Genomic DNA, 11,735 nt, shown 5'->3' on the forward strand with positions numbered 1-11,735 from the left:
TGTGTGTGTGTGTGTGTGTGTATGTGTGTGTGTGCGGGTGTGGGTGGGTGTGTGTGGGTGTGTGTGTGTGTTTTATTTTATTGTTGTATGTATATCATTGTTTTGAAATTGCTCTGTTAACAATAAATTGATTTTACATTTAAAAAAAGTTTTTACCGCCAAAATGGCCACCATCTTGAAATTTTTGTGATGACGCTGTCACACTAAAGGTGAACTGTAATGATGAGGCATAATGGGGTAACAGACAAATAATAGTACACTGCAAAAACAAGTTAAATTATAAAAGTAAAGTCTTTAATAAATAAAATTCCATATGCATCTTCTCTTCTCAACAACATAATAATTCTTCCTGACGGTTTATCGTTGCACATATACGGTAACATAACTATTCAACTCTAATGGTATCGGTCAGTAACAGGCACATGCACAGGTACAGACACAGGTGGTACTATAACAAATAAAATCAATTTTCTAATAACCACCATTCATTTCATTACAATTAAACATTAATCAAGCCTATGATAAGTATAACAATTTACTAATTAGTAAAACAAAATATAATGTATATGTACTCACAATGAACATCTAAACTGAGGGCTGTCTTGACGACACCTCCCTTACGTGACCGTTAAGTAGTTCGTATCGTTTGAGGTGTGTCGCATGATTTAGCATACTTTGTTTTTATACGGCGGTACACCTCACACGATGATTACGCTAATTAAAGTCATGCTTAATTGCTTCCATTATAAATACGCAAATTATAGCGCTAGATGATCGTTTTAACCGTGACAATTAACCCCCAACCCAAGTTAAATGCACCGCTGTTTAACAAAATACACTTACATTATCTTAACTACACATAATCAATCATAAACATCAATATGGATAACAGAGAGCAGAAATTCAAAATCAAATATTTTCTGGCCAATTGTAAGCATATAATCAATGTAGGCATATATTCAACTTTCTTATATATATATTTTAAAAAATACACTTAATTTCATACAAGCAAACTCATTCTGATGTTAAATTTATATACGACTTAAATAATCTGCTCCGACATTATTTACTCCTTTTATGACCCTGATTCGGTATCTGAAAGGTTGTAAAATAAGAGCCCATCGTAAGATGCGACCATTTGCCACCTGTGTTTTTCTAAGAGATGTGAGAGGCTGGTGATCTGTTTCGATCACAAACTCTCTACCATAAAGGTAGGGTTCAAATCTTTGCACTCGCCATATATTTGCAAGACATTCCTTTTCAATAACCGAATATCTCTTTTGGGTCTCATTAAGTTTCTTACTCGCATATGAAACGGGAAATATTTCTCCAGCCGTTTCCTGGAGTAATGCTGCACCAATACCTGTGTTGCACGCATCAGTCCTTCTTTGCTGATGTCGGGCAATTGTAAAATAGGGCCTAAACACAATTTTCCTTTAAGAACTGTAAACGCCCTTTCTAACTCATCATTCCATGCTATTATATTAGGCTGTCGTTTCTTGGTTACATCAGATAAAGGAGCGGATATAGAAGCAAAGTTATCAACAAATTTCCTGTAATATCCTACAAGTCCTAGAAATGACCTCATTTGACTTTTTGTAGTAGGTCTTTTAGCATCTTTTATTGCTTTTACTCTATCATATTTGGGTTTAAGTTTCCCATTACCCACTACATGTCCGAAAAATTCTACCTCTCTGTACCCTATGTAACACTTAGTTGGTCTCGCAGTTATTTAGTATTATCTTATGTTGTCCCAAATTGGTTTTACCCGGTACGTCAGTCATTACGTCACAAAACTTCTCCATAACACTCATTACTTCCATACGTTACTTTTAGGCAAATCCCGGCAAACATTTACATCCTTGATACTCTCCTTACATTTAAGAGGTGTCAACACCAACTGCTCCTTTTCTCTATCAAGTACCTCCTCTTCATTCTTTTCACACTCAACCACCGCAATGCACGCTAATTCATCTACCTTCTTCTCACTGTTATTTCTTACATATTTTTTTAACATATTAATATGAAAAACGTTCTCACGATGGCCAAAATTCACTTGATAGTTAAGAGGGTTTACCTTTTGGGAAATAGGAAATGGCCCTTTCCAAGACATAAGTAATTTGTTGGAATCTGTTGGGAGTAAAACCAAAACCTCATTCCCTATCTCTAACTCTCTAGGTTTCGCCTTTTTGTCATAATACTTCTTGTAGCGTTTACTAGCTTTATGTAATTCATTTTTGGCTATTGTACAAGTGTGTTCCAATCTATCCTTTAAATCAAGAACATAGTTATAGACTAGCTTTTGTTCACAATGTGTACGAGACCCTGTCCATAACTTTTTGATAATCATCATGGGCCCCCTGACGCTACGGCCATATAGTAACTCAAATGGTGAGAAACCAGTGCTCTCTTGGGGTACTTCCCTGTAGGCGAATAATAATGGGTCTATATACCTATCCCAATCTTTCGGCTTCTCTTCGCACATCTTTTTCAACATGCCCTTTAAGGCTCCATTAAATTTTTCTACTAACCCGTTACACATAGCATGATAAGGTGTTGTAGTGAAACTCTTAATGGACAACAGTCTATTAACTTCAGACATTAATTTAGACTTTTAGAATTGGGACCCTTGGTCGGATAACACTTCATTTGGGAATCCCAATCTTGAATAAATTGAAATTAAAGCCTCAGCAATTGTTACAGTTTCTATGTTTTTTAAGGGAACGGCTTCTGGATACCTGGTAGAGTAATCCACTAAAACTAGAATAAATTTATGGCCCCGTGTGGTGATAGGTTTGATTGGTCCCACTAAATCAATCCCAACCTCTTTGGAACGGCTCACAATAACTGGCATACTGCCTAGGGGTACCTTAGTAACTCTTCCTTTTGGAACTGTCCGTTGACAGATGTCGCAAGATTGACAGTAACGTCTTACATCACCCTGCATCCCTGGCCAAAAAAAAAAAAACAAGTTGGAATTTTATCATAAGTTTTCTTACTTCCCATGTGTCCCCCTACAATAGATTCATGTGCAATTCGGAGAACGTGATTTCTAAAACATTTAGGAACAACAACTTGTCTTATGATATTTCCCAACTCCACTTTGGGCGAGGTGAACTCTCTAAATAAAATTCCCTTATCGTCATAAACATATTCAAATTCTCCACAGCCCCAATCCTTATACTTACCAGTCCCCGCTAATTCCCTTGGCTTGCACAATGTGGGATCTGACTTTTGTTTGGTTATCAAATCTTCTGGGGTTACTTCATCTATTGAGCTTACAACTTTTAACTTACTCACCTTTTTCACTTCATTTGCCTTCTAGTCATCACTGCTGCTGTTATTTCTTGTTTCTTTCTCCACTCTTTATTTGGGTCGTTTGCATCCCTAGCACCTTGCACATTCCCAATTATGAGATCACAAACAGTAACAGGCACATGCACAGGTACAGACACAGGTGGCACTATAACAAATAAAATCAATTTTCTAATAACCACCATTCATTTCATTACAATTAAACATTAATCAAGCCTATGATAAGTATAACAATTTACTAATTAGTAAAACAAAATATAATGTATATGTACTCACAATGAACATCTAAACTGAGGGCTGTCTTGACGACACCTCCCTTACGTGACCGTTAAGTAGTTCGTATCGTTTGAGGTGTGTCGCATGATTTAGCATACTTTGTTTTTATACGGCGGTACACCTCACACGATGATTACGCTAATTAAAGTCATGCTTAATTGCTTCCATTATAAATACGCAAATTATAACGCTAGATGATCGTTTTAACCGTGACAGACGCCATCATTCCGATTACATTTTTTAACAAGATTGAAGAGCTGAGTAACTATTTAGCAAAGTTCTTGTTACATTTGATATACATAGCATATGTAAAAGTGACTAAAGATATACATTTATTTCCCCTACCCCATCTTAATTAATCCAAAATAGGATATTTTATGTCAAAATTTCAAAGTGCTATGATCGTTTTAACCGTGACAGACGCCATCATTCCGATTACATTTTTTAACGAGATTGGAGTAACTATTTAGCAAAGTTCTTGTTACATTTGATATACATAGCATATGTAAAAGTGACTAAAGATATACATTTATTTCCCCTACCCCATCTTAATTAATCCAAAATAGGATATTTTATGTCAAAATTTCAAAGTGCTATAAAAATAATTGCCCAAGCTCTAAGAATGAGGATTTTTTTTCCTGAGACACTGTATGATATATTGATTCAGAAAAACCAAAAATAAATTTTCCTTTACTTTTTTTCCCGCTAATTTCCTACTGCACCCAGGCTACTGTTCAACGAGGTCGCGATTCTCAGCTGAATATAATCCGTAATGACGAATTAGTAATTCGTATTTAGGATTACTATTTCGTAATAACGAATTAGTTAATTCGTAATTACGAATTAATAATTTGTAATTACGAATTAGTAATCCGTAATAACGAATTAACTAATTCGTTATTACGGATTAGTACTCCGTAATTGCGAATTAGTAATTCGTTATTACGGATTACTGAACATATACTTTATTGGCACTAATGGGCTTTCGTAGTACGGTAAACTATCTCATTCTTATTACAGTAAATACTAGTAGATATGTGTGTATACAGTACATGACCCAGATTGAGTCGCTGCATACATATTCTTTTTTCAATTAATCGTTGAACCCCAAATAAAACCGGGGTCGGAGGCCCTCCTCGGGAGAATTTTGATTCTTTGATGGCAAGAAATGAGTTTACCCAGAAGTGTCTTTTAATGACCTTTAAGTTTTTCAAAATTCAAGGTTTTCTCCTTTTGTAAATGGTCAGGTAAATTTTTTTACAGTAAATAGGCCTATATGTATGTGCCGGTATACAGAGATTTTTAAAATTTTTTTATATATATATATATTTTATTTTTAATTTTTTTTTTCCAAGGTGGGGGGGGGGTCATGATTCGTAATTACGGATTAATAATCCGTAATTACGAATTTGTAATTCGTAATATCGAATTAACTAATTCGTTTTTACAGATTAGTAATCCGTAATTACGAATTAGTTATTACGGATTACTGAACATATGCTTTATTGGCACTATGTGGTTTCGTACATTGAAGTATCTTTATTTATAAAAAAAACAAAAAAAACAATTGTTGATTTAATATGCTGATTCATCTCATAAATCAAAAAATTATTATTCGTTATTAAAATATTATTCGAGCACTGTTATAGTTATTATATTATTATTATTATTATTATTATTATTATTATTATTATTATTATTATTATTATTACTATTTTATTTTTAATTTTGTTGTTTTATTTTTTGTTTTATGTATGGGCCTAGATATACAGTATGTATATTATTAATAATTATAAATAATTATAATTAATTGTAAAACATTAGCTAGGCTACCTAACCAATTATTAATACCATAATCTATCGATAAAAATTTGAGTAAAACAGCAGCTTTTCGAGTGGCAGTGCCGATAGAAACAGCAGTGTTTTTTCTGTTTTTTTTTTTCCCGCACTGTGGCTGTGCCGATAGAATACAGCAGATTTTTAGCACTGTGGCAGCAGTGCCGACAGAAAACAGCAGCCTTTTGGCAATAAACAGCAGCTATTGTTTTGCGCTGCGGGCAGTAAAATACAACAAACAATACAGATATGGCTAAAATACGTGTCTGCATGTATGAAAATGTCGATGAGGTTGTCTTTAAATCGTCAATATACCCCAAGGTTAGTTGCAGTAGAGGAATTTAGGCTAGGCCCTAGGCCTTGTCCTAGGGGAGCCTAGCCTAGCGAGTTAGGCTAGTTATTTTGGATGAGTTGGGATGGCCTATTGGGCTAGGCCTAGGTTAGTCCTACTAACTACTTAGGCTAGGCTGGCGAGAGGGCCTAGTAAGTAGATAAAGGTAATCGAGCCCAAGGTACTGGGGATCTATAGGCCTAGGCTAGGCCCTACTAGGCCTAGCTAGAGATTTGCCAAATCGCCAGTGTGGGTCATCAGTAGGAATTCGATCCAACTCGGCCACAAGTCAACTCGGCCACAGTCAACTCGGCCACAAGTCAACTCGGCCACAAGTCAACTCGGACACAAGTTAACTCGGCCACAAGTCAACTCGGCCACAATCAAGTCAACTCGGCCACAATCAAGTCAACTCGGCCACAAGTCAACTCGGCCACAAGTCAACTCGGCCACAAGTCATCTCGGCCACAAATCAACTCGGCCACAAGTCAACTCGGCCACAAGTAATTTACTGGTACTACATTGTACTAGTTAATTGTTATTATTATTGTTGTTATTATTGTTGTCATTGTTATTATTATTGTTGTTTTTATTACCGTTAGTTTTAATATTAATTATTAGTCTTAGCATTAACATTATATATTGTTCAAAATTTTTGCTGATATTATTATTATTACATATATATATATAGTACATATATTTATAGTACCATATAAATAATAAATAATTTTCGATTTTTTTTCATATTATTATTATTATTATTTATTAGTCTTAGTATTAAAATTTTAATAATAGTAATTTAAAAAGTTGTTATTATTGGCATTTTATTAATATTTTTCTCATATTATTGTTATTATTATTAATATTATTGTTGTTGTTGACCTTTATTATCGATATTATTACCCTATTACTAAGTAGGCCTAGTATTATAAGTATCATTATTATTATTATTACTAATTAGTATTACTATTATTATAAAAATAAACAGTTCACTTGTGGCTGAGTTGACTTGTGGCCGAGTTGGCAGAAGCCGAAATTTTTGTGGCCGAGTTGACTTGTGGCCGTGTTGACTTGTGGCCGAGTTGACTTGAGGCCGAGTTGACTGTGGCCGAGTTGACTTGTGGCCGAGTTGACCTGCACCCATCAGTAGTAGTCTCCTAGGGCCCTAGGCCTCCTACCTCGGCTAGGCGGTCTCAAATAATTTTGGCCGCCACTCATTTTGGCCGCCTGCTTTGTTATGCTAATTAGCAGCATATGTAATACATAATGTAATACATATTGTATGGTGCGCCAATAAGGGTCATAACATCTTACATCTTTACTCGCACTGACGCTGCAGTTAATAAGTTCTATTGTCGTTTGGCATCTTGATTATATTATATAAACGTTGTGTTTTAGGTACCGGCCCATTGCTGCTATTATTAATCAATTATTACCTTTCAATGTTATAAGTTTCATTTGAACTTATAACATTGTTTTCACATAGAAAAGAGGAATGCCGTAATCGAAATTGTGTTCAATATATTCATGATGGCCAGCAATGTGAAACAGTGTAAGCTTTATCTAGGTATGGAACCCTTCTTGAGGCCAGCCTTTATCAGTTCGGCTTTAAATTGTTGCGGGTTGCCTTTCTCATCTTTGTAACGTTTAAACACAATATGCTGCCCAATGCAGCCGTTACCAAACATGGTTTTTTCTTGCAGCTCCCTTTCTCTTTTAACCGTAAGAAGAGCATAGTAGCATGGTTGACAGTCGCGCTGTCTGTCAGGGTGTTGCTCTGAGAGAGTTAACCAAATTTCTCTGCACTGTCTCAACATTTTCATTCTTCACCATGCTATAAACATGCGCATGAGTTGGATAAAGTTCCACCATTCAACTCATAGCATTATGTAAAAACAGCCCACCCTATCCTGTCAAACCAACCCCTTGTCGTTTTTGCAACTTTTGTACTAATAGGTGAAGTTATATCCTCCTTCCATGGTTATAGCATGTTGGCAAATGCCTGTAAAATATAACCACCTACTATACAACTTCCATCCTAAACTATTGATGAGCTTTTTTCATCCCCCACTCTAGTCCAAATTTATCTAAAAAATTATCCCACCTCTCTCTCTCTATAGTCTGATGGCACATATTTCTTTGTCAAAGCTTTCTCGCGGATGATATGACCAAAAAAACCACATTTTCCTCACTGCAATCTGTTGCCTCGGCTTCACTGGAGGTTTTATTTTCTCTACCGAGTTGTCTCCTCCTTATTTCCTCTGTGCTGCTTTTTTTTTTATTGTGCTGAAGTTCTTCACACTGACAACACTGTTCATCAAGTCTTCTGTGCTTTTGGCTATTAAAGTTGTGTCATCAGCAAACCATAGGTGGGATGTTATGATTTCTCGATGTTACCAAGATGTTTTCTGGTTCCTGTCACTGACAAAACCGGCTTGCTCTTCGGAGATCTCTGCCGCATAAACAAGAAATTTTATTAATCGACAAAATAAATGCCGTTTTTTCCATATTCTTCATCCAATTTTCCAACGCGCTTGCTGATATGGCAGAACTTTGATCAGCATTCTGTTTATTATGCTCTTCTTAGTTTAAGTCATCATCTGTATTCAAATGAACATAGGCTTCTTACACTTTAGAAAAATGCAATTCACCCTAATTTTATTTTAATTATCTTAATCCTAGATTGAGTACTGTATGAGAGCATTGAAGTTGACGGGGCATTCCACAGTATTTGGTCCGTGAGGGTTCAATTTTCATTTTCAATTATTAATGCAAATTTTGGCTAATTCTCAAAGAAGATATATCAAAGTTAGATGAAAAAAAAACTTTTTTCATTTTTTTTATGGATATTATTTGAGTTATTTGATATTAAATATTAAAAATGTATATTTTGCGTCATGGACGGGACATTAAAAAAAGCTAAATATTTCTTAAACAGTAAATCTGATAACAAAATTTTGGTGCACACACAGTTACCTTGTATTTCACTATTACAAAATCATGTGTTTGGTTGAAATTTGTTATTATTGATTTCATACTTACACATCAAAATTCATAATTGTCCCCTCCGTGACATTTGAGGAGGTTTTTTACATTCATTAGGAAAGTACAATGATATGAAAAATTTAATATTCAATTTTCTTCTCTAGAGACTAAAACTTAATATCTTATCAACCAATTTTAGATAATTTTTTGTTTAACCTGCCTAAAATATAATATTTCAAAAACAAATTGTTACGGACAGGACAGTTTTTGTCAGAGACAAGACAATTTTGTCACGGACGGGACAGTTTGTCACAGACGGACACTTAAAAAATTAATGCAATACAATTTATATGAAATTTTTCATTAGTGTTGATCCAGCTGGATCAACACTAATGAAAAATTTCATATAAATTATATTTGGATCCAAATGAATTTATTTCAAAATAATGCAATACAAGTTTCTTTGCTACTGAATTAGAGTAACAAAGGTAGCAAAGTACGAAAGCCTATTAGTGCCAATAAAGTATATGTTCAGTAATCCGTAATAACGAATTACTAATTCGTAATTACGGATTACTAATCCATAATAACGAATTAGCTAATTCGTTATTACGGATTACTAATTCGTAATTACGTATTATTAATCCGTAATTACGAATTAACTAATTCGTTATTACGGATTAGTAATCCGTAAATAAAAATTACTTATTCGTTATTACGGATTATATTCAGCTGAGAATCGCGACCTCGTTGAACACTAGCCTTGGTGCAGTAGGAAATTAGCGGGAAAAAAGTAAAGGAAAATTTATTTTTGGTTTTTCTGAATCAGTATATCATAGTGTCTCGGAAAAAAAAAAACCATTGTTAGAGCTTGGGCAATTTTTTTTATAGCACTTTGAAATTTTTGACATAAAATATCCTATTTTGGACTAATTAAGATGGGGTAGGGAAATAAATGTATGTTTTTAGTTACTTTTACATGCTATGTATATCAAATATAACAAGAACTTGGCTAAATAGTTACTTTTCAATCTCGTTTAATTTAATCGGAATGATAACGTCATCACAAAAAAATCCAAGATGGTGGCCATTTTGGTAGTAAAAAGTTTTTTAAAATGTAAAATCAATTGATTGTTAATAGAGCAATTTCAAAACAATGATATACATACAACAATAAAATATTACACATACACACACATAATAATAAACTATCACAAAATAAACGTACTGGAAAAAGATATAGTAAAATTTTGCTCTGAAAGACCCAACAATCCCATTTCTAGGCTCGGATAGGGGTAAATTGAAAAAAATATGGCATTATTTTAGTCACTTCTAGTTTTGCTATAAATGTGAATATTGACATTAAACCTATTTAACTAGTTATTCTTTATCAAATTTAATTTAAATGATCATAGTGTCAATTTTCAAGATGGCGTTATCTTGGCGGGAAAATGATTATTTTTTGTAAGATGATTATTATTATTATTACTATTCTCAAAGTACAAAATACAATCTCATGAAAGCAATGTACACATAGAATATATATATATATATATATATATATATATATATATATAAAAATATGGAGACGATGGTAAATGAAAATATAGACATCGAAGGTAGACGTAAGGAACACAAAAATATTTATTATAAGTTTCACATATTTCGGTTGTTCCTACAACCTTCCTCAGCGTGTAAGTGAAGACATAATCAAATAGCTATAGACAGATCATCTTGTCACATTAACATAATAATAAAGGGTGTATATCTAAAATAACAAATAGTTATACATGGCACTGTTGATGTCTATGAGAGTAAATAATGAAAGTAGAGAGCTAAACATAGTGGCCCATACAAAATGAATGAAATACACAGAAAAAAAATTGAACTGTATAGTTAGTCCAATCACGGAACTATAAGTGATAAATAAAAAAATAATACAAAGTTATAAAATAGAGTCAAATAAGCAAAACTAGGTATCAAGTAGCCCAATCTTAGGATGTTAAATACAAGATAAATAATGTAATAATCTGGTGGTACAATCTAGGGTCTAAACATGATAAATAGATAACTGACAAAATAATGACATATTCAATAATAATACAATCCATATATATATAAATATATATACAGTAGGCATATAAAGAGCACGTGTAAAAATAGGAGAAATGGAAAAGGCGACATATGCATATGCATGATAAAAATTGTAATAAGACCTATTATGTAATTATATATCTATATATATATATAAAACACACGAGTAAAAATATGAGAAATGTATTATATACGAGAAGTTCAATCACTATGCATATACATGATAAATAAGGCCTATTGGATGTTATTATTATTTATCATGTATATGCATAGTGATTGAACTTCTCGTATATTCGCTTTTTTCATTTCTCATATTTTTACTCGTGCGTTTTATATATATATATATATATATATATATATATTCACCTGGTCGCCCTATTGTTTCTATCTGCAATTGCCCTACTGTTGTTATCAGTCAATTTCTGGACTCTATATTCACGCCGATTGTTCAAACATTGCCTACGTATATCAAGGACAGCAGTGAAGCCATCCGTATTTTCAACCAATTTTATTTTACTGGCTGTCTCTATTTCACTGGTGATCACAAGTATGTATTTACTATGGACGTTCGCTCTTTATACACATCTATACCTATTGACGACGGTTTGAATGCTCTTAAACATTTCTTAGAGAAAGATAATCCATTCTGTTCTACATCTTGCCTCATCCGACTTGCCGAGTTAGTTCTTAAGACTGCATCTTTTTCATTTAATGGCAACTATTACCGACAAATCTCTGGCGTTGGTATGGGAACTCGCATGGGGCCTAGTTTTGCTTGCTTGTTCATGGGCTATTTAGAAGAACAAATGTTTGCTCGATATTCTGGAGCTACACCTCATCTTTTTAAAAGGTATATCGACGATGTTGTTGGCGCTACCTCGTGCTCACTTGATGAACT

General features: G+C 33.7%; 2 protein-coding genes across 3 annotated transcripts in view; one reads left to right on the forward strand and one right to left on the reverse strand.

Moving 5' to 3' along the window:
- LOC117103642 (paraneoplastic antigen-like protein 5) overlaps positions 1-1,588 on the reverse strand; it is a 3,266-nt gene extending 1,678 nt beyond the window's left edge. Inside the window, exon 1 of the mRNA XM_033244225.1 lies at positions 1,198-1,588. Coding sequence (XP_033100116.1) covers positions 1,198-1,588 — 391 coding nt within the window. The remainder of the gene's footprint in view (positions 1-1,197) is intronic.
- A 3,923-nt stretch (positions 1,589-5,511) lies between these two features.
- Positions 5,512-11,735, forward strand: part of LOC117103650 (tRNA wybutosine-synthesizing protein 5-like) — an 18,344-nt gene continuing 12,120 nt past the window's right edge. Inside the window, exon 1 of one of the 2 annotated variants that reach the window (XM_033244236.1) lies at positions 5,512-5,748. In XM_033244236.1, coding sequence (XP_033100127.1) covers positions 5,677-5,748 — 72 coding nt within the window. In that variant the 5' untranslated portion in view covers positions 5,512-5,676. The remainder of the gene's footprint in view (positions 5,749-11,735) is intronic. The other variant, XM_033244237.1, reaches the window with a different exon arrangement.

Source organism: Anneissia japonica, unplaced genomic scaffold (assembly GCF_011630105.1).
Source record: "Anneissia japonica isolate Jap-2015-1 unplaced genomic scaffold, ASM1163010v1 scaffold1547_len296510_cov162, whole genome shotgun sequence".
NCBI classification, from domain to species: Eukaryota; Metazoa; Echinodermata; class Crinoidea; order Comatulida; family Comatulidae; genus Anneissia; species Anneissia japonica.